The sequence below is a fragment of the Tauraco erythrolophus genome, chromosome 1 (genome assembly GCF_009769465.1).
Source record: "Tauraco erythrolophus isolate bTauEry1 chromosome 1, bTauEry1.pri, whole genome shotgun sequence".
In the NCBI taxonomy this organism is placed as follows: domain Eukaryota; kingdom Metazoa; phylum Chordata; class Aves; order Musophagiformes; family Musophagidae; genus Tauraco; species Tauraco erythrolophus.
Genome location: NC_141465.1, coordinates 62,885,563 through 62,912,255, shown reverse-complemented (window position 1 = coordinate 62,912,255; position 26,693 = coordinate 62,885,563). Strand labels below are relative to the sequence as shown.

General features: G+C 43.1%; 1 protein-coding gene across 1 annotated transcript in view; it reads left to right on the top strand.

Moving 5' to 3' along the window:
• The window catches only part of AFF3 (ALF transcription elongation factor 3), a 340,164-nt gene that overhangs the window by 250,164 nt on the left and 63,307 nt on the right, over nucleotides 1–26,693 (top strand). Inside the window, 1 exon segment of the mRNA XM_086615772.1 lies at nucleotides 9,618–9,658. Within this exon segment, the coding sequence (XP_086471898.1) occupies nucleotides 9,618–9,658 (41 nt within the window).

Sequence of the window (26,693 nt, the reverse complement as noted above, 5' to 3'; positions counted from 1 at the left end):
CCTGGACTGACTCACCACCCAGAATCCCACAGGGTGACGGAAGCCCACCTAGCCCGGTGCTCTCCCAGGGATCCCAGGGCTGCCCATGGCCAACAGCAGCCTGGGGACAGCCAGGGTGAGCTGCTGGCCTCAGAGGACCTGTCCATGCTCCAGTATCACCCTGGCCGTGGCTGAACCGGAAAGCTTGAGGCTAAGTCAAGTTGTACCTACAGCTCCGATGGGGACATGTGTGCCCATGTTTCCTCCTCATCACGTATGCGCTGAGGGATGCCAGGGCTTAGTGCTGGAAATGCATCTTTCTGGCAGGATTGTCTGCAGCACCGGAATTTAGGACCAGCCAAATCCATCCTGTTGTTGCAATAGGACAAATGTCCATCTACATGGCCAACAGCAATTGGTGTGACCGTGTTCCTACATAAATAGCATTAGGAAATGATTTATTTTTTTAAGTCATAAAATCATGCTTCATTTCTTTAACAGTAGCCAGAAACAAGAGAGAAAGAATGTATTTAAAGACAATCTTTTTAATAATATGTAGGACTTTTCTCTCATGCTTCTGTATATAGACTGACAATCATCAAAAAGATAAAAATTATCCCGAAACGAATGGTCAGGCGTACACCTTCTTTCAGAAGGAATAATTTTTAGTAGAGTCTATATAAGCACTACTTCTGCATTTGAAATGTAACATTCCAGCTAATTTGAAGCAATCTGTAATTAATTTTGAAACAAATTGAAAAAGGGGCAAAGCGGCTACAAGCTTTCTTTCCATAAGACCTCCTCTGTTAGGATGGCGCTTCCTGAAGTTGAAGATCAGCCGAACAGAGCAGAGTCAGGTACATCTAGAGAGAAGAGTTACATCAGGCAAATTATAACATGCCACAGCATAGCCCTGTTCATCATTACAACTATTTTTAGGCAGTGCTAATTGCGTTCACATACATGGTGTCCGAATATTTTAACCACATTAAGTCATTTTAGTGTTGCGCTCCCTTTTATTCACCTCTTCATCACTGCAATACTTGATCAGAAGGGAAAATGAGTGAAAAAGGAGATGAGAACACTCAGCCCTGGGGAAAAAAGCACGGAGCCTGCATCATCACTGCAAATGAACTTCCCTCTCAAAAAGTGCCCTGTTAAACTTGGACAAAAAAAATCTTTCTGATGAGAAGTTTCTCACTCCGCTGAGCACGGGAAACTTACTTCATGAAGTCTGGCTGCGTGCGAGTCTGACTGAAACCAAAACTGCACAAAGTAGAGATAAGCAAGAGTGGAAAAATTAAGTTTTGAGTTAAAAAATGGCTGGAACCTCAGGTGGTTTTGTACTTAATCCAAATGCTCTGCTCAGCCCTCTGTCACTATAATGTGAGTGTATTTTTAGACTGGAGGAATAGCCACTGTAACAGCCTTACTTAACTCGGATAAGTCCATTACTTCCTGTGTATTAGAGAAGCAATCCATTTGGTATCCAACTTAACTAAAATCCAGAGTAAGCCAGCTGAGCCAAGCTTTTTTTGTGGTTTGCCAGCTCTGATTTTAAAATCTCTGTAACATCTAAATTTACACTTCCACAAGGCATGACAAGAAGACCAAGATTGCCTCACTGAAACTGACAGATGAAACAAAATAAGGGCTCAGTCTTGTCCTGCCAAACTTGGCTCACATCACTGCCTATCTTACAAAATCAGATTCAATGTCTGTCACGCACTGGCAGGCAGGATCAAGCTCTAAATTTGAATACCATGAATGATAGTGAGAAAGGTTAGAGGTCAGCTTGGCTCTTGGACATGCACAAAATTTGGGGAAATTCAAACACAGCACTCTGATCTCCAGGCGCCTCAGTAGCAAACCTCTAAAATAGACTGGAAAATAAAATACAAGGGCATCTTCCTTGTCGCTTCATGTGGATGCTGTGACTAAGCTAAGTTTAAGCTTTAGTAAATCTCCAAAGCCTGCCCTTTTCCTCTGGTATCACCTTTTTCCAAGCCTAACAGTTTCTCTCTGTATCTACTGTAACTTCCTTAACCCCGTCTTCTTGAAATCTTTGGTTATTTTTTTTCCCCTAGTGAACTGGAATTACTGTACAAACATCTGTTTTGACTGGCAGTGGGAACATATCCTGAGGCAATCAGTTCAGCAGTGCCGGCTGATCTGGGGGGCAAAGATGGATCGGGTCCCATGTCTCCAGGCTGGCTTTCCCTTGTCCCTGTCTCTCATGAGCCCGTCAGCCCACGCGCTGCTCCTCCTGCCGTGGAGAGCCCTCGCTGAAGCCAGACACTGCGTCTGAGCCTTTGCCCTGCTCAAGCGTGGCTGCAAAGCGTCTGTTTGCCTTCAGGCAAATTCGTTCCAGCATGCCTGTAAGAGAACGGTTAAATAACCAACAGTCACAAATAATTTAGAGCACAAATTAGTGTCGTTTGTAATATTGCAGCTATTACAAGCTGTAAGAGGAGAACATACCCCTGACACATTCAAGAGCTCGCAGGGCACATGCTAGCTCACCCGGCTCCATTATTTTTGTGTCGCTATACCTGTCTATCCCTCTCAATTTGTGTCTTTTTAGTATCATCCAGATTTTCCCTGGGCAAGGGAAGAAGAAGGCAATGAGGAATGCTGTAGGGACTTGGCTTGTATCTCTCACACACATGCACGCGCTCCTGCACGCATACAAACGCAGACCCTCAGCCTCTCTGGGATCTGCCTGTTGCTTTCTGCAAGGCAGAAGGTCAAGCTCACTTTGCTCCCCTTGGCCATTCAGCTCAGGCTGGGGTGGTGTCAGCGTGAGGAGCTGTGGCAAGGAGATGTGGCGCACAGAGATGGATGGCAGCAGGAACAGAGGAAGAGGCAGCTGAGAGCATGTCAGAAAACAAAAGGAACATGAAAAGGAAAAGAGATTAGGGGAATAAAAAAGAAATGAATGAAGAAAATAAATTGGAAAAAAAGAAAAAAGGACATTATAAAGGGAGTAGCAGCTGTATTAGAACACGATGAGAAATAAACAAAAAGAGCCATCAGCCAATCCATCAAAACTAGGATTTAAGAAAAAGGGACTGGGGAACCATTGCTACAATTTCTCCTGCACCTAGGATGAAATCTCTCTCCTCTGAAGTCAGCGGGAGTTTAACTACTGATTTCAATCAAGTTAGGATGTTATCTCCCATCTTCTTTTTTATTTCCTAGCACAATCTGAGCAAATACTTGGGTAGTGGCAAATGCATCATAGTCGATTGACATAGCACCTCCTTGGACAGAGTTACCACCATTTGGGGAATTCAGGCTTGTATTTCCCCTATTTTCACATATATGGGCTTTTAAAAAAATCTACTTTAATTCCTGAGCTTTCAGACTTTCCAGTAAATCTTGTCAAGCCTGTGGCACAACACTGGTATTTTTTCCTTCGATATCCCAAATGTAAGCTGCACTTCAACCAAGTTACCTTTTCCTGGATAAGGAAATTACTTCTGTGGAGACCGAGGAAGTTTTCCAAGGTGACTGCTGTTTCACTTACAATGACTGAGACCTTCCTCCAGTGACATTGAAAATTAACCATTTTATTAATGTGAAGTACCAAGGACTTTCCTTCTGCTTGTCTCCACTCAAAAAGATTAAAGTGAACTCATCTGCATTGAAACCCTGCATGGCTGCTGGGACCAGATCACAGTAGAAGTCTGAACAGATGCAGGACAGAAGACTCAACATTTACAGATATATAAAATTCTCTGTATGGTTAATACCCATGCTGATTATACAGTAATTTGGAGATCCAAATCACTTAACAAGTATTAACTACTTAATACAATGCCCCTGAGAGGTATTTAGGTAGAGTTAAGCAAGAATTATTATCTCCCTAGAACTGACAGGCAGACTGAGACTGAGATGTGGCTTGTTTGAAGCCACACGGCAAGTCAGCTGCAAAGCCAGGACTAGCGCTTGGGTCTTTCGATCCCAAGTGCCATGTTCAAGTCACTAGACTGTGCTGCCCCTGAAGATTAATAAGGATTAATGGGCAAAGCAGAGGAGAAAGAACAATGTACACCAGAAATATAATAATAAAACTCCAGGCTGAAAAATGAATACCAAGGTATTGAAAGGCCTGGAGAAATCATGAAATCCAGAAAGGGTTTTATAGTTTCTTAAAAGATGTGGCTCTGATGATAACCAACTCCAAAAGGGGAAGGAAGGGAGATCTTTTTAAGTCTTACAGCCTGTAAATCTCAAATAAATATCAACTGGACAGTGAAAATCATACTCACACATTTATATTGCAAATTCACAGAGAAACACTTGAGCTGTAGCTTACAAGTGATTTTAAATCCCTCAGAAATCCACCCTGGAAAGAAATCCTAAAACAAAGCCCCTAGGAACAGCGAGGAGTACAGAATAACGCAGTGAGAGAAGGCACATTAGGAATGGCTTATGATAAATTGCCTGACCTGAGCTCCTGGGGGAACTCTCATGGCCACAAGGCATTTAAACTGGGCAACTCTTGTAGGTGCGACAGGGTTTCGCTACCTCCAGTTTGAGTCCTGATGACTCACTGTGTAGCTCTGCGCTCTCCAAGAACACCGAAAACTGAAGAGGGTTTCAAGACGAGGGAGAAGGATGCCTAACACCTTCAGAAAGCACGCCTTGGAGTGAAAGATACCTACCTGTGCAATGAACTGAGCTTGCCTAAAGCAGGGCTGGTGTCTGGCTTGATCACAGTCTATAAACACCTGGGCAGGGAGAAGAGCTGGGAGGCTGCAAGGCAGCTCTGTCTAACAGGCAAAAGTATAGCTTCCAGTGCAAGAAGGTGCCTATAAAAAAACTCACGTCTTAACACAGAAGGTGAAAAACTGTGCATGTGGTTGGACCGAGGTGGATTCAGGATAAGAGAGTTATCCAGAAGTTTTTTTCTAGGTCCACAACAGCTCCCAGATCTGAAGGAGGAAAAAAATTCTGGAGAGTCCTGTGACCCAAGTTACAGCATGCAGTCGGGTGGTGCCATTCACAAAATTTCTTCCTGGCTTCAGTAGTTTAGGAATAAACTGCACATAAGCTAAAAACAAACAAAACCTTAGGAAATCAAAACAGAATCAACATGAAAGACATACGAAGAGCAAAAGGTGAACAAGACATATATAAGTATTTGTTCTGGTCTGGTTCCCAAATGGCAGTATATAATAATGACATCTTTCCTTAACCGTGGCTTGGGAAAAGTGCTTCTATAGTTCACTAACTGTAGTCCAATACAGAGTGACATCCAGCAGACTGGGTACTTGCTAATATGGGAGATGCTGACTTAGAGCATAAAGGTTTCACTGCACAGCTCCAGGGCAGCACCTACCGCCCAAGGAAGACAAACAAGATGCTCTGGAAGCAACGCGCGCAATTTACTCACGCACGGGTAGTACGTATCGTTGCATGGTCAGCCAAAGCAATGGTTCAAATTCTCACCTTGCGTACACCTGCGCCATCTCAGTGAAGTCTCTGGAAAAAAACGGTGTAACTCCATACAATTCCTGTAACTGAGCTCTCTGGCAATGACAGCGTTTAATCCACAGGACAGGAAAGCAAAATGTCTGAATCTGCCAATGGTCAATTTATTGGCTTCTATTTGCCAAAGCATGCCATGGGTGAGGTATAGGAAAATGCATCCACAGTCAGCCTGCATGTAGTGCCTGCCTCCAAGATACTCTTCCAAGCCTAGCAGAACATTCTGCAGTAGTTCTCCTTTGCGTTGTATCCAAAAATGCCTGCAAGTCCAGGAGTTTATGAAGAAATTCTGTTTCAAACAGATTTAAAAAGAAAAGAGAGAGGGAAAAAAAAAAAAGGAGGATTTCTGGGGACCACACTTAATACTTCGTATCTCCAGCTCAATAGCTGTATTCAACTCGTTCTGCTCACTGCTTAGTCCCAATTACTATGAACTAGCTCTCTGCTCAGTCCCAATTACAATGAAAGTATTTAATTTCCTCTTTGATTTCCCTTCAACAACAGATTGCAACTTGTGACACTTCAAGTAATTTTGGTAGCTCATTTGACACACACTGAAACCTGAATATCTGCTGATTATGTTCCCAAGCTCTGGCTCACTGCAATAAAGGATGGAGAAAGGAGATGCCATCTCTGGAGATTGAGAACCTGAACATGATTGCTGCTGGCTGAAAACTTGTTTTGTCCCAGTAGTCTTGGGGTACAGCTAGAATCTTTCATGAATGATTAATGAACTATAGGCAGATCAATGAAACTCTGCCCTAAATGTATCTGTAACCAACTCAAGTGGGGGTCGAAGAAGTCTAACCAGCCAGTATCCTGTAATTTACAACTCTTGATGTAGTGAAACGGAGTAATTAATCTCGTTTACTGTGGCTGGTTTCTCTGGAGCAAGTACCTGAGTCACCTGAGTGACTTTTTTTTCTCCTTCCCTGCTTCCTACTCAGCATTAAAGTTACGTGATGGGTTGACCTCCAATATCCATGATCATATTGAGGAGAACCTTCCGCCATCAGTAACTGATAGAGAATCCCACTGATTCCAAGAACTGAAAATTCAAGATTGTACTCATTACTGGTGAACACACTCAATCACTTATCAAGAGAATATTAAGCTTTCCATAAAGCGCTTTTTAGTGGTAAGTCTTGGAGATCTTTAAATTCTGTCAGCGATATCAAGCTTAAAAATTATTTCTTATCCCTAATTTCTATAAGCAGCATAGTCACTTACTTCCAGGAATAATAAAGACTGTAGAACATACTCTCATCTTTCTTGATGGATGATGAGTTGGCCTCAGTAAAGTTGTTAACGATGTAAAATAAAATGCAAATTAAATAGCACAATCAAAATCAAGCTATTAAAAAAATAGTCATGCAGGCAGTATATGATACTAAGTGCCACTCTTTTGCTTACATTGTTACATAGATAATACCAGCATATTAGAACCATAACAAATCACAGAAAGCTAGCTGGGAGTTTCTCAAACTATGGGTCGTGACCCTCCATGGGGATTCATGAATGAGTTTGAATGGGGTCACAAAAAAAACTGTTAGCAAGAAGCAAGGGCAGATATTTCCCCCTAAGTTGAGCAGCCCAGTCCTCTAGCAGGGGAACAAGAGAGCAGACTGTAATTAGTGGCTGCAAGTATTTATACTTGCAGGGGAACTGCTAACTACCTTTAATTACAACAGCTCACTTTCTCCAGGAGAGGGGAGCAATATAGGCTAGAATTAAAATTGCCGGATAGTTGCTAACTGCCTTTCATTGCAGGCAATAGGTCTGTTTCTCCAGGGAGAAAGAATAAACTTGTAACTGGATCTTATTCCCCCATCATTTAGAAATGGGGCCATTACCAACTGAGTGGGATCACACAAACATGCAATCAAACACGGCTGTATTTTTGAATGGTGTAAGAAAGAAATCGATAGTCCCACTTACAGAATGCGTGACCACCAAGCAAAGAGTGAGGTGCCCCATGCAATCTGCATTGCATCCTGGTGAAGAAGGACCTTTATTAAAGGACTTAGAATGAGAGACTAATTCAAAACATAGAATGATCTCACTGAAAAGCACTTGTACGTTTCTCTCTGCTGCCCTGTCTGTCATCTGAACCCACTTCCTTGCCCAGAAGGGATCACCTTTTCAAAGCTGTCAACAACTGGATGTACCAAGATGGAAACCAAAGATTGGCACTTCATGCTGCAGTCCAACACCACATGGTTTGGCTCAGTTAGCACACCAAACAGGTCAACACAAGAGTCCTCTCCTCTTCCCTCCTGAGGGCAGCTTTCATGGAGACTGGAAGAGAAAGTATCCAGCTCTTCTCCCTCTCTCAAAATTAGGGATTTTAGGGAAATGCAAGAGTGATACGCACTCCACATCCCCATGTTAGAGGCTTTTAGTGTCATCGAAGTCCATGTTTGCTTTCTTGAGGTTTCTGTAAGGTCCATGATGCCTGTGGCTACAGAGCAGCTTGTCTCCTTCAGTGCCCTCTGGCTATTGCAGCCACCATGTCCCTTGCTCCAGGGGTGCTCAGCAGCTCCCCAGAAGGGAGTGAAAGCGATGTCGGGTGAAAGCAGTCTCTGTGGTAGACCTTACCTCAGCAACCTCACGCGCCCTTATCTCAGCAGCAAGGGTCTCCTCTGCATGCTGCCGGCACAGTCCTCAAAATGGACACAGCTTCCTACTAGTGACGGTGGTCATACGTGGGAGGAGATGGACTCACGCTGGCCCAGGGCATTAAAGAAGAGATTAAGCTGTAAGACCTACATTGTGGGTCTCTCCTGTATTTGTGCACAAGAAATGGAATGAAGTTGTCGTAACGAGCCCTTCACAGAGGAAAGAGTAAAAATGGTGGCAGCCCGCTGAGCTGGAGAGCAGCTGCTCCCATGACGGACTGCCCTGTACCCAGTGGCCTGGGTGGCATGGATGTGGCTGTATCCAAAGTGTATGGAAGTAGGATGACCTACTGGAGACAGTCAAAAATACCAGACTGCCCATATTATTTTCCTAACGCTAAAACCAGGATGTTCGTGCCATGGGCACACTCCCACTCCCACTGCAGAAAGTCAAAGATTCTATGATTCTATGATTCTATGTGGCTTGTTCGTGGATAGGGATGCAGCCCACAGCTGCCTGAGAAGCCAGGGAGAGTGGTTTCAAAACGTATTTACTGGTAACTGCAAAGAGAAAATTGTCGTTTAATTCCCTGCCTCTTGACTCTCCGTACTGCTTACCTTTGTGTCTCTTCTGTGCCGGGTGAGGCACAGCCTGGACAGGTACTGCTGGGAAAGGGATGCTCTGGGCAGCTCCGAGTAGAATGGAGGCATTAGAGTGGATTTTCAAAACATTATGGATTTCATCTTTGCTTAGCAGCTGGTTACTGTGCCGAAGCCATGAATCACACCGCTTGAAGTGATTGAAAGAGGGGAAAGAATAATAATAATAATAAAGTGGCAAACTAGCTCAGGGATAGGCTTGGGAGTCCTATTAAACTTGAGAGGCTACGATTTCTACTCCCAGAACTGCTGGTTAACACAAGAACAAGCATCGTGCTCCCCCACCCCATCCAAAGAGTTCTACTAGGCAAAAACTGAGGAGCAAACCAGCAACAGGTCAATCCTGTACTGGGTACTCAAAAGTTGCCAGCAGATTAACATGGCAGCACTCATGAAAAGTCTGCAGCGGCTCTGGCAAGCTTTGCAAGATTTATAATTATAGCTACGGGCTTCATCGCAAAAGGAACCACATATGTGATGTTTGTTTCTTGTGGAAGAATGGGAGGAGACTAATGGTAAAGGAGAGGGAGTGGGAGTGCGGAAGCGGGGAGAGGGGAAGGCAGAGAACCGAGCCCTGCCGAGTTTTCAGGGACCCGCAGAAAAAATCATCTAAATAGAGTAGTTCAGACCTCAAATACCGTGCGGTGCTTTGACAATCTTCTGGTTTGTGGCATGCTTAACAAAGTGTTCTTACATTTACTAAGCTGGAATGTCCATTTGACTATAGACTCTCTGCTACTTCGCTCATACTTTAACATTTTGGACACGTGACAAAAATGTGTGTAACGCATTTTTTACAGTGTTGATTGTGCTCGTAATTTTCAAGTCAGAATATAAAATAAACATCTCTGCCCTTTCTTCCAGCAGGCAGCACAGAGATCTGCTCTCCGCGTTCTATCTGACAGGTACATTTTGTCATTTTTATGAACTATAAATTGCTTTATGAAACGTTGAGCCCTATTTATTGTGGCATATAACTCATAATCGGATTTTGTCCCCAAAGTATCTGTGAACTGGGATGTTAAACATTTTGCATGCTTGGATTTGTCATGCATGTGTAGAGTTTATTACTGCAAAAATCACAGTCGTCTTGTATTTCATACAGAGTATGCAGAATCCCTTGTTGTGATACCAAACGAGAGATAAGAAACTTACTGGAGAAGGCATGAATGATGCAGTAAATTCTGAGCTTTAGAGTTTGCTGAGATATTTTTCGGCAATAAGTACTTCATTTATTCCGAGATGTTCTCTTTTGACTTTTTGCAAATCCTTTCCCTGGGAATTACTCTTCTTTTGATGAGATTCTCTGTATGTTTTATGCACAAAAACAATGCCCTTTTTTACCCCTGAAGTTTTGAGGGATTGGTATTTTGAAGGAATTGAATTCATTTTTTCACTTGTTCTGGAACTGCAGCAGTGCTCCAGGCAGATAAGTGGGGGACCAAATCCTTAGACAGTGTTCAGGTTTTACTCAGCTCTTTTTCAAGCAAAACCCCATTAACTTCAATGGGAAACTTGCCCAAGTGAGGAATTCAGGATTTGGGCCATAGTAAATGTTATAGTTGGGCCATGGGTCTGCACAGGTATTTACCTTAAATGACTTTTATGAAAGAGGATTGATTGAAATATAAGGTAGCTTTCTAAGACGGTCCTGATTTCTTTTCCAGTTTTGGTAACGGGAGGAGGGAAGGGGGAGGAGAGACTGTACGTTTTAGTGCCTGTGAAAAAGAACTAGCAGATTTACATTTATCCACAAATGAGGTACTGTGTCATGCAGGCTGACACAGAGTAAATTTCCCCATGCCTTGTTGGCAGCCCCCTATGCTCCGTCTGGCCCCCCGCCCCCCGCCTCCCTGGGAATAAGCAGTAATTGACTCTGGAAGCCAGCTCAGGCCAGGATTTCTCCAGAGCAGAGCCTGTCACTTAGGCTGAATTATATGTTGTGCATGGATGAATAACATTTCTCTCTGCTCGGAGGCTAAGACCGCCAAAATTATCGACCTTCCCCTCCAAGTTTACAAACACCGTTTTGTTTAGAATTTTTTTCCCCTCCTTAAGGAAAAAAAAAAATCCTGAGTGAAATGTATGGGATGCGGGTGAGATCGCTGGCACGGTTGTAGGGCGCACAAGAATTTGCTATAACTGAGATGAATGCAAAAGAAAGAGGAGTCAGAGTCAGCGTTGTGCCCCTCTCCCTGGAGGTGTGCAAGCTCGCCCCCAAGGCAAAGCAACTTTTGCACTTGGTGGAGACAATACCTTGACCAAAGAAAATGTGGGTTGGTTGGTTTTTTCTCAGCATCCTTGCCCTGGGCTGAATGAGGAACGTTCCTGCAGAAGGTAGTTAACAAACCCCAAACCTCACACTGCGCTTTCTGTCTCCCCTAGAAAGAAAAGTGGTGATGATGGATAGATGGTCCCTACCTCATCGGGGGTGGCGAGGGAGCTGGGCACAGGCTGCTCTCATCCTTAGCGCAAAAGGGCTGAAATGTTGCCCGTCACACCTCAGATTTAATATTTACAATCAGATATTCCTCTCTCTGCCCCTAAAAGCATGCCCGGAGACTACAGATTTCCCTTCGGCTCTGCAAACATTCAGCTATTGGAGCATCTCCCTCCCCACTATCTGGAGGGGGTGTTGGGGGGTGCCTCCCTGCAGTGAGTGAACGAGAGGGCAAGGGGCCAAAAACCCACACTGTGATGGCAGTTTCTGTCTAGTTTTGGATAAAGGGAGGATGCCTGTGATATTGCTGCACATTACTTGTGTCCCAGTAGCAGCTAAGAGCTCCCAGTCACACACCAGCGTTTCCCAGCGCCAAGGGAGATGGCAGCTTGAATAAAACTCTCGGTAATTTTACCCATTTTAAAAAAAAAAAACAAAAACAACACATTCTCCAGCAGTTCTTGATGCAGTTTTTGCTTTCAGGTTCTGTTAAAAGGTAACAGTTAGCTAAACTGAAGGAGGAAAAACAAATAAAACAAAAAAAAACCACAAAACAAAACCAAGAGTTTTTAAACCTGTAGCCATTGATTTCTTTGGTGCATTGCACTCAGTCTTGTTTTCAGAATGACACAGTAACCCCCAGCAGATTTATGTGCAAACACAAAGATTAGTGACCCAGAAGCTTGACTGAAACAGCTTTTCTGCTTGCAGAATACAGGTTGCTCTGCACATGCACTGACTATTTTGTCAGGAAAGATGCACTGGCCCCATTAGCTTTTCACTCTCTCATGAAAAACCCACGGTGTTTATACAGCACAGCTTGGTTTTAATTTTATTGTGCTCTTCGGTAAAGTGGCCTAAACTATACGGATTGCTCAGCTTCTGCAACAGAGAAGAGCAAGAACTTAACTCATATACCTTAATGGTATAGTGCTAGCATATCTTCAATTGTCTAACTCTCATATCCACTGCCTGAATAGCTTTCAAATGAGGAAAAATGTCTGTAACTGAAATATTCAGTGTGTTCTGTTGTTATTTAACAGTAAGCAGTGTGGTTAAACCAGGTCTTAAACCTGCTTAATCCCGCTGAGCTAAATAGATTTTATTATTGACTCCCATGGTCCCAGAACTCTGACCTTAAGGCTGAAGTTAAAAGCTAATTTTTTTGCAATCTGTTCCTCTAACCCAGAAGCACTTGCTTGCTGGATACACTTGCAATGGAAAATGTCCAGCTGTAAATTACAGCTGTTTGTAATCATGCCCAAACGCAACCCTCATTATTATTCTTTTGTTCTTTTTAGGCTGAAAAGCCCACCATGAGGGAGACCGCACAATATTAATCCACACATTAAATTTACTCGCAGCTCATATTCATGTGCAAGATAAGATTTTCCATGAAGTAAAGATTTACGGTGGTCCTAGGGCACTTTTATTCCCCTAGCTGCTTTTATTTCTCTGTGCTGTAGTGTAGGCCAAGTGGGTCTGCTGAAGAGTTTTGAACGCTTAGAGAAAGCGTCGTACCACCGCTGAATTTCCTCTCTCATTGTAACAGGGGAAAGAGAGCTCATTTGCTGCGGTGGTCGGGTGGTACTTTGGAGACATGCTTAGTTCACAATTGCAATCTGTTCTCCTTTCCGTGTACTTATGCTGGAGGACGGAGGCAGACCCTGCCAGCTCTGCCCCTGCGAACCTCGGCGCAGGCGTGTAGGGCAGAGGGAGAGCTGAACCAGCTCAGCCCGGCAGCCATACGGCTGTGCTGGCAAGTCTGCCCATCCCAGCTGATAAGTCCTGTCAGGAGTCCAACTCCTGAGCTTATGCTCAGCCCCTGGTTAATATATACGTGTCATCCAGACGTCAGCTGTTAAGTACAGCCCATGATAAACCTTTTTGATTTACCACTTTGCACTGTTGATAGACAAGGCGTCTCAACACTAATGTCCATTCAGCGTCAGAGACAAGCCCTGTTGATGATGGTTGGTGAGCTACACTGCCTGTCTGAGCTTCAGTCTGCCTTCCTGGTGGGCAGAAGGGACAGCACTTTGCATTTCCGTGTAACCGTGCCTTGTCCCTCCGTGTCTGATCACAGTTAGGACATCAAAATCCAGGCTGTGCCAGGCACGAGCTGGTTTACCCTGGACAACTGGATGGTTGCACTCTTGATCCTGAAAGGCAAACAAATTTTCCCCCTTGTCCACCGGAATGGTGAAGGGTTTGAGGAGCTCAGAGGTGGGTCGTGAGAAGAAGCAGAGCCCTGCATCTGTGCAGAGAGAGATGTTTGCAAGCAGAGGTGCTGCTGCACTGCCTCTCATGGGTGCGTTCACATATTTAACACTCAGTTGCAAGGACTATGGAACAGAAGAGGTTGACGTGGGACAACCCAGTCCCTTCCCCTGATATAGTAAGCAGCCACGGGATCGATGTTTAGTCCAGTGGGATCTGTAGCATGGCTCTTCTCCTTCAGACAAAGCCACATTGAGATACATCGTTTGGGTTAGGAGGCCTGGGGAGGGACTGCCTGTAAAGTATTAAGGCAACAATAAGAGGCAATTTAGACTTTTAATAGATCACTTAAAGCAGGGAAGGCAGCTGTCCAGGCAGCCTTGAAACTTTCAGTGGACGCAGCCAAAGTTTTCTTGTTCTCAAGTATCTGCCTGAGCTGTGATTAAGCGAAGCAGTTAAACTTGTGATGCCCTGAAGTAAGTAAATAGCCCAGTGGCAGCTAGCAAAAATACTCACGTGCTTCGTGTCACTCACATACTTATGTTTGTGTTGGACTGAGTTTTTCGATAACATCGCCTTTCACACTGTGAGAGCCCTCCACATGAGGAGCTACGTGGTCAGCTTATCATGTGGAACTACTGAGCTAGCTGGCGAGCCGGAAAGGCTTCGTGTGACAGGTCTGGGTAATCAGTGACAGCCGCCAGGAAACCTTGGCTCGGGACAGCTGATCTGGGTCCCAGCAGAGAATGACGGAACTCAGATAATGGGCTCTGCAGGAGAGGAAGGTTGGCGGGAGAGGAGCGTGCACGCAGTGTTCACTGCCACAGGAACAAACACAGGGCTATAGCGGCACTAGCACAGTGCTTAAACTTTCTGGATTATCTTTGCGAGGAAAAGGAGAGTACTTCCGACAGGAGATACGGATTTGTCATTTATGGCTTCCATGAAAGCTTGACTGTTTGGAAACACTGGTGTCCCACCGTTGCAGCCCTCCCACACAGCATAGGGTGACAAAGGGTGACTGCTGCTACGTTTTGTGGCAGAAATGGTCTAGAGTTTCTCAGATCTCCTAGTTACAGAACTTGAAGGAGAAAAAGTAATGATACGTAATCTATACAGGACATTATTTCCAATATTGGTCACCATTATGAGTTAGTGAAAAGGAGCTTTAAAAGAAGAGACTGTGTGGAAGGTTTGGAGTGAAAAGGAACAGATATCTCCGTAAAAATGGGACTCTACTTCCCTTTATTTAACTTGTGAGCAAGATCTGTAGCACTCATCTGTTTGCTATTGGATGTTTTCCCATACCTTGACCCTTTGTGGCATTTGTTTAGAGTTGTTCTACCGTAACACCGGAGACATGACTTGGATGTATTGCAACATGACGTGAGAAGGTGGAGCAGAGCTGTCCCGGGGAATTTTTACAATTTGGAGCCCTAGCTAGCTATACTAAATATTGGAATTCCTTTGATGTTTAGAGAAAGAAAAGGAAAAGTTAAGATGTATTTTTTCTTCAAGGAAGTGATATTGTTTTGCTATCACGACAGCCATACATTCCCACTTCCCTGTGGGCAACCCCATGCATTCTCAATGGCTCCCCAAAGATACCTGAGGGGGGACAATCAGTTCTAGTTCCTAGAAACACTTGCGTGTTTAAAAATATCTACCTGCTAAAAGAAAGATCTGACTAGTAATTTCTCATGGTTTGTTTTTTTTTTTTTTTTTGCTTACTAGGTCTTTTAAGAATCAGTGTGTGGATAATTACAGAATTAATGTGGAGGGGAAAAAGAGGCAAGGTGCAGGTCTGTGATCTTTCACATATTAGTCAGGAGAAAACAGGTCCCATTGCTGACTGGCAGCATGAAGAATATGCAAAGTGCTATTGGGAAGAAGAGTGTATATGTGTGCAGCATATGAAGTGCCTCAGCATATGATTAACCTCACTGGGTATGTAGTAAATAGTAGATAACTGCGATCAAAAAAGTATTCATGTGATTTATCAAACTGAGCAACTGTGCATTTTGCAGTGAAGCAGGAGGTCAATCCTGAAATCTAGGGCAAGTAGAGCAATAGGAAATTGCAGGGACTAAGAAGTTAATCATACTGTTGGACTGCTTCCATCTGGTTTTGAAAGACAGTCAGTACACTGGTAGCGAGGACGCTTTACGACAACAGATCAGGAATTAATTTTTTCAGCAAATCTTCAGATATCATTTGCGGTAACACAGGCTTATAAAAATGTAATTTAATTTCTTGGGAGTAAATCACATCGGACAAGAAGCGTGAGAGTGTTTTTTTAACGTGTGTATCTGAGGGGGAAAAAAAAAAAGAGAGAGTAGGAGAAACAGCAAAAATCCAAGAGGAAACAAACATTAATGATATGAAACCTGGAAGGCATAAATGGCTGTCCAGTTAAATTGTGCAGGTAATTGTCTTTGAGAAATCAGTTTGCAGTTGGGAAACTTCCACGTTTTTATGACCCTTGGAGGCATAATCTTATCTAACCTATCTGTCCATCTTCATCAGCGTGGGTCAAAGAAGCACTGACTTAAAGTATTGTTGAATTGATGCTCTGAGCACCACTCCCATATATCATGAGTACATAGCTATGGGCAGTGAATTTGTTAATGAATTCTGTTTTCCTTATTATTGATATTACTTACGATGTTTCAATGAGACTTGAACATTATGCTCCCTTTGGGCAATGACAATCGCCCTAGGCAATGAACATGTTGTAAAACAAAGGGGATTTTAACCTTGATAGTAACTCCGGTAGCTGAGACTTGCTTTACTGGAAGAGGTAGGAGGACAGTTAGTTGATAACATTATGCCTTCCTTTCTTCAGCAGTGGGATAAGAGAATAGAGACACCTATACTATGAATGATGTATTGTGCTATTTTTAGTGCTATGCTGCAAAAGTGAAATCTTACAAATACATTTGTATCTATTTCCTGGCAATGTGAAGAAAGAGAGCTCAGGTTTACACAGGACCAATAACAGAAACTCAGGGACCACTCTGTTCCCACAAATCACGGCACTTTCATTACCACCTTGTTTTAAGAAAAGCAGAAAATTCCTAGCAAGCAGCAGCACTTCCTGGACAGCCTGGTCCTGTTTCAGGATGTCAGCTTGGGACTTTTGACCCTTGTGTGTTTGTGAATTGGGTCCTAGCTGTAGCTCAGGGAGTTTCCAGAGAGGGCGCAGCAATCCAAAGGAGAAATTTCAGTTCCCTTTCAGTGTGACGGTAGTCCATGCAGCAGATGGAAGGAGATCCTCCCTTCAAGCTTTAATCACTCAGTAATCAGCCAGGCACCACAGGATGTTCTGGCATCAACTCTGTGGATGACATGCTCACTCCATTTGTTTTTTCCTGCCTTCTTGCAAAGGTGGTTTAGAAATCCCAGCTGAACTTCTGGGTTTGCCTTTGTCACTGCTAAGGCTATCTGCCTACTGCTCTCTGTATGTTTTAATTTCAATTTCCAGAGCATTTTCTTCTTTCTCTTGGTTTTGTTCTGACCCTGGCAACAACAGAGGCAAAAACGAAAGGGGAACCCTGGTTTGCCTTGGGGAGAGCTAGCGCATTCTGCAGGAGGCCAGTCCCACAAAAGAGCTGTGCTAGTGCCCAGGGTGGGCAAGGGACTCCTCAGTACAGTGTCTTCATGTGGCCTCAGTGAGGACAACACGCAGTCTGTACCTTGGCCGGCCTTTTGCTCTTTGAGAGATGAAGGGAACACTACATTACACAGAAGCAGAACCATGGCCAGTTTCTTTGCAGGAAAAAAAAAAAACAAAAAGGTGAGCATGTACAGAGAGGTGCCCTGTAGTTTCCCCATGGGGGTTAGTGTGTGGCTGAATCAGGCCTGAGATGTTCCTGCAAGGAGATCACCTTGTCATGAGCTAAGATATTTTGCTCTCTCATGCAGTCCCAGCCAGGTGTCTCCTGTTTTTTCGTAACTGCCTCAATTTTTATGTAGATTGCAGGAAATTTTTATCCTTTCCTCTCCTTTTGGTGAAGAGTTGGATTTATTCTGCCATTGAGGAAGGGTTCACACTGTTCTAGGTTTCTTGCATTTGAGTGAAAATATAAGTGTGATCTTTGAACAGCCTACTGGAGAAAAACTGGAACGTTTGTGAAATCTGACAGAGCTCTTAGGATGGAAGAGCAATTTCCAGCTGTTTCACACATGCCAGCGTGAAGGTACAGCAACAGTCCATTAGGGTCCTATAGCTCAATGTGATCCACCAAATCTCATACAAATGTTTTACCTTGAAAAATACCTCAGCTGAAAGGTTTCAGGCATGTTTGGTAGTACCTCCAGAGAAGTCCTTGGCTAAGAAAGCCTTGGGAAAGACTCACATCCAGAGCTTTCTGAGAAAAGGATTGGATTCACAAAACTATTTTTGTCTCCTCCCAGACTCTCATTTCTTTGGCAATGCTTTCATCTTCCTCTCTCATCAAAAAGAATCAGTGCACACTGGGTAATATATGCAGGCCATCTCATGGCTACCCATGGTTTTGAGCCAAAAAAATACCATCTAAGTCTCCTGAGGACCACCATCTGTACTTGTAACCAAATTCCTGTTGAAAAGTCTGTGAAGGGGATAGTCTTCCATAGCCCCGTTACAGATCCTCATCACTCTTACTCCCAGAATCCTGAAGATCCTAGGAGTTGCAAAAGTCTCGTCCCATCCAGGGAATTATTTATTTCCTTCCTCCTATTAAAAAAAACAGACAAAAAAAACCCAACAACAAAACAAAACAAACAAACAACAAAAAAACACAAAACAAAACAAAAAACCCCAAACAAACACACAAAATCTCCTTTCTTTCTGTGCAGTGCATTGAAATCTAGATATGCTGAAGCAAAGCCACGTTCAAAAAATTTCTGTGCCCTGCAAAGCTTCCAAAGTAGGGACTTGACCCCACATTCCTTATATACCCAGAAGCCAGATTAAAATTGTTGGGAGTTTTTGGTGAGCAAGGAATGTTATACCTAGCTATAGGGCTTCAGCTGGTTAAAGAGGAATACTTTTTCCACACATGTGAAAAGTCTTTCATGGAGACATGAGGAGAAGGAGGGATGTTTATACACTTTTCAGCCAACGCTGACAAATTGGCTTTGCATGCAAACCTTTTGGTTTACCCAAATAGTTTGTGGCAGCAAGGAGCATTTTTTCATGGTAAATGTGAAAAGTAAATACAAAAATGACAAGTTTCTGGTTTAGTTTGATTGAGAGATTTTTTTTTTCTGTATTAAATGAAAGCTTAAATCATATAATTGTTTTTAACGTTTCGAAGTCCATGGTAATACTCTATGGTTCATTGATGGCTCTGACCAGTACACACTAGCAATGATTTACACACTTTACACTGAATGTAGACTTTGAACTCTGTTCTAAACTTCAGTGACCAGATTTTCACTCATGAAAAATGAAATAGCTTCACTGATTTCAGTAGCATTATCCCACTTTTCAGCCATTGAGCATTTGATCTCAGCACTTTGGAAATACTTCCAGCTTTGAAAATCACACCACTACCTATTTGTGCTTCCAAAGGTTGCACAAGTGAATTCTTTTAAAGGAACCCACTCAGCATGCAGTTCAGACATCAGGATTCAGTTACAGTTCCACTTCAGTTCAGCCCAACTATCTACCAGCTCCCTCGACACCCTTGCTGGCAACCTGATGAGTAGTGCTGCAGGGAAGGTATTTGAGCTCCTGAACCATTGGAGCCTTTTTGATGCAAACCAAGACTCCAAAATCTCAAATTACTCATTTTCCAAAGTTGCAAGTTTTTTTTTTCTCAGTCAGCATTTCCAGGAGGTCTGTCTGATGACATTTTCTTTACAAATTATCAGAACAAACACTTTCTGCTTTATTTTTCAATATTACTGCTTGCTTTTGGAGTTCTGTTCCATGGGAAAATTCAGAATTAGAGAGCTTTGTTCCAAATTGGAATGGCATAAAATTTCAAAATCCTCCTGAAAATGGAAGACCTTCCTTCTCTCAAGGACTCTGTTTATAGTTGGCTGCTCTTTTTGCAGTCAGAGAGGGGCCAGATCATATTATGTCTGTGTGCTCTCATGTGTTTTTAACTTAGATGTAAAATTAGGTCTGGCTTGAAACTAAGTGTAAAGAGTCTAAGTTCAGACATTACGTTTTTATAACCTGAAAATTGTATCATTTTGAAAGGAAGAAATAAATAGAAATTACTTAAATTAAATTAGGTATTTTTCCATGGGGTGTGATTTAAATGAGACATGTTATCTTCAATATAGTCTGCAATCTTCTGGCATTTTAGCAAAAAATAAAATTATTTATTTTAAAGGTAGGTAAAAGTAAATTTTATACCTAATGACATTTACTTTGCATACCAGTGTATCTTCTGTATTAGATTGCTATAAAGATTTTAAAGGTCTTTTTCATTCTTGACTCATGCTGAGGGACTGCCTCTCACACACACATTCACACAGAAGAGCATAGGCCCTTCTCAGTGGAAATCTAGCAGCCAAATAATTCACAAATAGCTCTCACTTATTATTTACTGGCACAATCAAGCATAACTGCTCTAAATGAACAAACAGTTTGTCAAATAAAGAAATAGGGGAGCAGGCTTAAAGAATCCCATGATTCTGATTTACACAACAGATAAAAATCACACCAGAAAAGTCATAGAGACCTGCCAAGTAAATCTCTTGCTTTGCCATGATCCTTTAGGACACTTTAATATGCTTTTGTGAGGATCTGCACTGGTCCTGGAGTCGCACGTACCCAGGGAGATCTGTGTTGTTTCATACCCAGGCAGGTGACAGCTGCTGGCGAGGCAAGTGCTGACGAGGGGGCAACTAGTGCCCGGCTCCCAACAGCCCCACGGGACTTCACTTGCCGTTCTCATCTTCCTTTTCTTCCTTCCTACCACCCCTTTAGAGAGAAAAGAGGAAAACCAGACACAGTCTCTGTCACAGGCACCTCCCCCCACTTAGCCCCAGATCTCCATGATTTTGGCTCTCCAAGTTTCCCAGGGGAATCTTGTCCCAGAGCTGCTGTTGCCGGCTCTCTGATGCCTTGCTATCTTGTTTGCCAAATCTGCCCCTTCCCACTCCTCAAAACCGCCCCAACCCCACCAGAGTGCCTGGAGCCCTCTCTGGGACCCCAATCTCCCACCTGTCTCCTCCAGCTGCCCCCAGTCTCAGGACCACACGGTGGGAGGCAAGTCCCACCAGCCTCCATTGTCACGACGGAGCCTGGCGAAGGCTGTCCCAGCGCCACCTGCTGCTGAAAGGTTGACATAGCCTCCATCACTGCAGAGGGACAACCTGTCTTCCTGCTGTGCAGAAGGCTCAGCAGGTGAGGGGCCAGCCCATTGTCTCATTCTGCAGCCCCACAGACACCGGTGTGTTTGGCTGGCACATGGTGAGACGTCACCCAGTTGGGCAGCGGTGGGAGGCTGGTACTGCCACCCACTCAGCCAAGGCTGCCCCTCACCTGCCAGCCTGGAGCAGGGCAACTGCGCCGTCAGCCAGACACAGGGGATTTCTGTCTGCACCTTGAGTCTTTTCTGTTCAGCTCCCCTCAATAACCATCGCTATTCCCTGCTGATTTCCTGAAGCCGCTTCTTTTAAGGTCATGGTGTCCCTTTTTCTAAAACTTAATAAGCTTGAAACTGACCATGTGGAGTTAGAGTGGATTTGTAAATATTTGTATCTTCAGTATTATTCCTTTGATAGCAGACACTAGGACAATATTTCCCACATTAAAAGGGCTCTTGGGGAGGGTTTAGGAACTCTGGCCAGGCAAAAATAGTTGCCTGAAGGAAAAGGAGAAACCTTGGAGAATTACCAGACTCTTTTTTTAAATTTTGAGACAAATGGACTTTTCAAACTTTGCCCTGAAAAGAGATCTGGTCATGACCTACTATAAATCTCATACGGCCATTTAAAACCTCACAGTGCTCTGGTTAAGCAGCATTGCACCAGACAAAACCTCCGGGGCATGGGGACATTGCTGCGGTTTTTCCCTTTCAAGCTTGTATATTGTCCCCATAACATATTGCCAATGTTCACAGGACCAAATGAAACTGTGGCCTTTCTTTAATGTACTCAGAGTTCTTGTGTCAAGAGCCTGTGAGGTCAACAGGAAAACATGGAATGAAATCTCGGCTGAGTGTCGGGCTTTCCCAGGCTTCCTGGCAATTTCCAACTTCTCGCTCCATTGTTTTCACTTAATAAGATAGAGCTTGTCCTCCGCTCAATAAAAAAAAAAAAAAAAAAAAAAGCTAAAAGAGCTAAGACTCAGAAAATGAGCAGTTTTGTAAAAGCCTGGCAGATTCCCAGTCTGCTGAACCTAATAACAAGCACACTCATTTTTCCATTTTGCAACTTTTTGGTGCAAACCTCCCTCATGCAAACACCTCCCAGGACTTGTGGGAAAAGGTACAGGGTACAGAATAGTATTAGGCTTCCAACATGAAAGCTGTACCCTACTTTTTTGAGATAGGGGTGTTGAAAGGTGGAGCTTGCAGAAGAACTTGATTTGGGGCTCCTCCAGCTGTTGGATCACCCTCAGCTTTCCTGCTCCTACTCCTGCGGGAGGGATTCACAGCACAGCATCTCTCTCTGTTAAAGCTGAAGAGGAAAGCAACAACTGCAAAGTCAGTTGTGCAAACCCAGAGAACAGCTTGAGAAGACAGCAAAACCTAAACACTCCTCTGAGATTATCACTCTCTAATTGATACAAAGATTTACTGTGACCTCTGGTTCAACTTCTCTAGTTACACCATTTCCTGTATTAGCATGTTATCTTCTTGTCAGCTGCCACCAAATTTTAACCTCAGTTTGCTGATATTTTCTGTGTATTGTGTAAAAATGTATGTATTTTCCTAAATAATTATAAGGGACTTGACACTGAAGAAAAGTGCCAGGTTGACACCTGATTACCCAGGAATTTCTCCCTTGTGTTGCAAGGGTATCTGCCCCCTCCTCCTCCTGGAGCCTTGCATTATTCCCATGCATATTCTTTATCCATACAGACAAAGGGCGGTGTTAAAACAGTCGAGTGCCTTAGCATTTGATGTAGTTAGCTAGTCTGAGCCAACATCAAATTATTTTCTAGGAAATGTATTTTATTCTTTTCTTCCATTTGGTCAAAATGTAGCATTAACCATTTATTAATATTCCAAGAGCCGTGACAAATTTCTGTCATTGACCATCGTACATTGCTGTCCTCCTCTGCCTGTGTAACATCTCCGAAGTTGATTAGACCAGGCAATTACAGCAAAGTTGCCCTACCCAAATTATTGTTTTTATGGCTAAAAGTCTGATATCACTGTGCAGCAGCAGTAAATTGGGGATCTGGTTTGAATTGTTCATATGTCAGTAATTTACCACATCAGTCTTTTAAAAACATTACAGCAAACTCTATGAATACCCTCTCTGGTTAAATGAGGGAATGATGGCAATTCCCACTGCCCCACATGGAGAAAACATACTACAGTGTCACAACGCACTCTTTGGCTGCTTTGGAGTTGGGCACCACAGGGTTATCATGCACCAGTGTTCAGCTGTTGAACTGGGAGATTGGCTTGAAAGGACTGGTGGACCCACCAGTCACTTCTCCAGTTAATCCAAGAGCTGTAAGGAATCACAGAATCACAGAATGTTAGGGATTGGAAGGGACCCCAAAGGATCATCTAGTCCAATCTCCCTGCCGGAGCAGGACCATCTAGATCAGATCACACAAGAGTGCGTCCAGGCAGGTTTTGAACATCTCCAGAGAAGGAGACTCCACAACCTCTCTGGGCAGCCTGTTCCAGTGTTATGTAAGGAAGAAGTAGTGGTGAAAGATGTGGTTAGTCTGGCTAATGTAAAAAGGGAGATCATGGAGGGAAGGTAAATTCTGGAAGGAGAGGAGATCAGCCTCTCTTAAGTTAAGAAATTCTGCACTACTTTTTATTAAGGCCATACCATGCCTGAAAGAACAGATTTTACGACTCTTGTTTTCAGGTTGTGATAGGCTGCAGTTTGACTGAGTCAAAGCTTAGCTGGTGTGAATGTTTAGGGTGCTCAAATGCACTTTCTGCACCTGTGCTGAAAAAATAATGAGCCCCGAAAGTTGCACTTTGCTTTACTTTTAGAAGTGACTCCCAGCTCACATGGCAACTGCAATTCTAAAATTAGCAACATATGTTTCCAAAGCTGAGATGTAAACAGGGTTTGCTTGGTTAGGAAGAAAAGGCCTCAAGTTTGTCTTGCACCTGGTGAAGAGCTTGATAAAGGTAACCTTGAAATCTTGACTGGTTTTTTAGTTTAATTGCTAACTATGACAGCATTTTAATGACTTTGTTTTAATCTTGATACCATCTTGTGGGAGGTAGAATTATTTATTCAGTTGCAGGGCCACATGGCTGGGAAGTATCTTGTTTAAGTTACATATATCTTTGGTTGACATGACTCGTGTGACAATTGAACTGAATAAGCCAGCCTTGTACACTAAAAATAAGAAAACAAATATAAAACACATCACCCTATTAGCAGAACCACAACAAGCTAATTAACAATGGACAACATGGTCATCAAATCAAGGTCACAATCAAGACCCAAACCAATGAATAAGAGCTTTGAGTTATTAAACACATTCAATGCAGAAGGTAATCAGCTTTAAATTGTAAACTTCACGTGAGATGGAACTGCATGCAGTAAGTTTTGCATCAGGAAAAAACAAGAGAAGCCAGCTCATGTTTCAGCCAAGCTCCTCACAAGCTTGAGTTCAAGTCAACACAAGGCATTGAGTAAGTCAATCAAAGACTGGATTCATCAGTCCTTGCCAGTGGTGTGTGGAGGACTGGTGCTGTTACGGTTCAGCCCAGGCAGGTGCAGCCATCCAAGTGGACTCATTAGTGATGTACAGTTTAACGTTTACTTCTCATGTCACGTGATTATCGTGTATGATTAGTTTCTGCTCTTATCCTCTCCTGACCATCAAACTCGAATCAGAGGTCCCTCTGAAAATCATATGTTATTGCAGCTTTTAAATTATTGATGCAACATTTATGAAAATACTTTTTGAAGAATTACTAGGCAAGAGCTATGAATTACTTTTGGAATAATTCACCAGCATTAAATGACAGATTTAAGAATCTGGCATTTGCTGCTAGGCTTGGAAACAACTAACTTAGACCTTTTTCCATTGTTTTTTTTTTGGCCAAACACCTATGCACTCATACACATCTGAAATAAAGAGGGATTCTTCCCTTAAAGGAAAATGAAGCATTCCGACTTGTTCTTTCCTCCTAAAGACCTCTATTTCACATGGTGGCTGGCTGCCAACACAACACAGCAGAAGCTTAGGCCAACATAATGACAGAGCTTAAAATTGGCATCTCCTGCTTGGTAATCCAGGGAGGTGGCAATGCTTCTCACAGCCCCATGCTTTTCCCTTCTTTCTTCACTGCATAGATGGAGCTTGGTTTCCTGGATGTGGTCAATACAGCCTGGTATGTAGTTTGTAGGTTGCTGCTGAATATACTCATGGCCTTGCAGGTGGGCACTACAGGCCGAGGTGTGACACACCAGTCTCCTGCGTGGTCCGTGTCCCAGTGACTAATGACAACCTTCCCCTTCAGGGAAAGCACTTAGAACCTGCAGTCAGCAGGAGCCACCTCCTCGGGAATAGCCAATAACCTCGTCACCATACCTTTTCTAATAATAGTCACTTCTTTACCCTAAGTTAGGAAGCTAATATGAATCTGTTCACAGCTTGCCCTGATGACTTTTAACCTAAGACCAGAAATGGCCTTTGCACTTCATATCAGATTAATACCAATAATCATTAAACAAAGTTTTCTCAGGTCTGTTTCAAATCTGGCCCAACGTATCCCACAGCCCTTATTCTTGTGCCATGCTGGCCATGGAGTTTCGTCCCGTAAAATCGGTGATGGCAACCTGAATAATTAGCTGCTGTATTTCTATGGCATCAGACCTACACTTATCTCCAGTTAGCTTTACTGCTTTTCTTTGTACCTAGACTCATGCTGGCTAACCCTGGAGAGCACAGAGCAAGTCTGCAAAGTTTTAGTCCATGAGATCATCCCAGTAATTCGTTACTGCAGGCGCTGTCTGTCTAACTTTATTTCCACATGTTAAATAATTGCGATATTGTTTCTTTAAAACCCTTGACAACAAAAATCAAAACAACCGTAAATAATCTGCAGACATATGGAATTGTTTTGAGAAAGAAAGTAAATTGCTGAGACTCCTTAAAAATGGAAATCTACCAAGGAAACCCCAGCAGTCTCTTTTGACAGTCTTCTCTAAAACTTTTCACTTGCTTTGATGTTGTTTGTAATTCATGCTCCTCAGAGGCCCTTAGATGAAGGAAATCATCTATTTTTATAGTGTGAAACCTTCTTCTGGCCACCCGAGATGGGAATTCCTGCTCTGTTTCCTGTGCCTCTCTGACAGGGCCAAAGGGAAGGAGGGCTTAAAAATTGCATGGCTGTTAGTGATCAGAGCCACGGCATCACCTACCATTCCGAAACATCTGCCCAAATGTTACGTATCTCTCACTGATGAGGTTATGTGTTTAGAAAAACTGTCTTTTTAAGCTCATTCTCCACAGTAGTGTTATTTCACTGTATTAGTAATTCATAAGGATAGGTTGTATAGTGATGATTATAGTACAAGAGCAATTATCGAAATAGTCCCTTTAATTCAAAATTATTTTAGTTACTAGTGATACCTGTCCTTTTGGGTTTTTTTCTTTCTCATTTCTGTACTAAGTCTCTTCATGATTCAAAAATTGCCACTAGGCTATCACCTTTGGTAATTGCCATTCTCTGAGCTGAGTGAACAAAGGAAGAATTAAACTGGAGTGTGTCAGGCAGACAGAATAGAAAATATATGTTCCTGCAGGAAAGCTACTCTCCTCCTAATTACCCTGCAATCGCCAGGTTCAAAATCTAATTTATGAGCAGCATAGATAGAATGGCCACATTAGTCCATTATTTCATTATGATCTTTTCTACCCTTGTCAGAAAGGAAGGATTTTGCAGCTGTTGGTTCATTGGCATTGTCAGCAGCTGCTCTGGGCAGTTACACTAGACAACTGCACTTGAGAGATACTCCCAAAAAAATGTAAAGCAATCTCCTGACAGCAAGGCTTTATAGAAGGAGGGAGGTGCTGTAAAGTGCAGTTAAATAAATAAATATAAATAAATAAATAAACCTGATGGGCTGCCTCAGACAGTACTGACCACACTCAGAAACAGATCCAGAAATGTCTG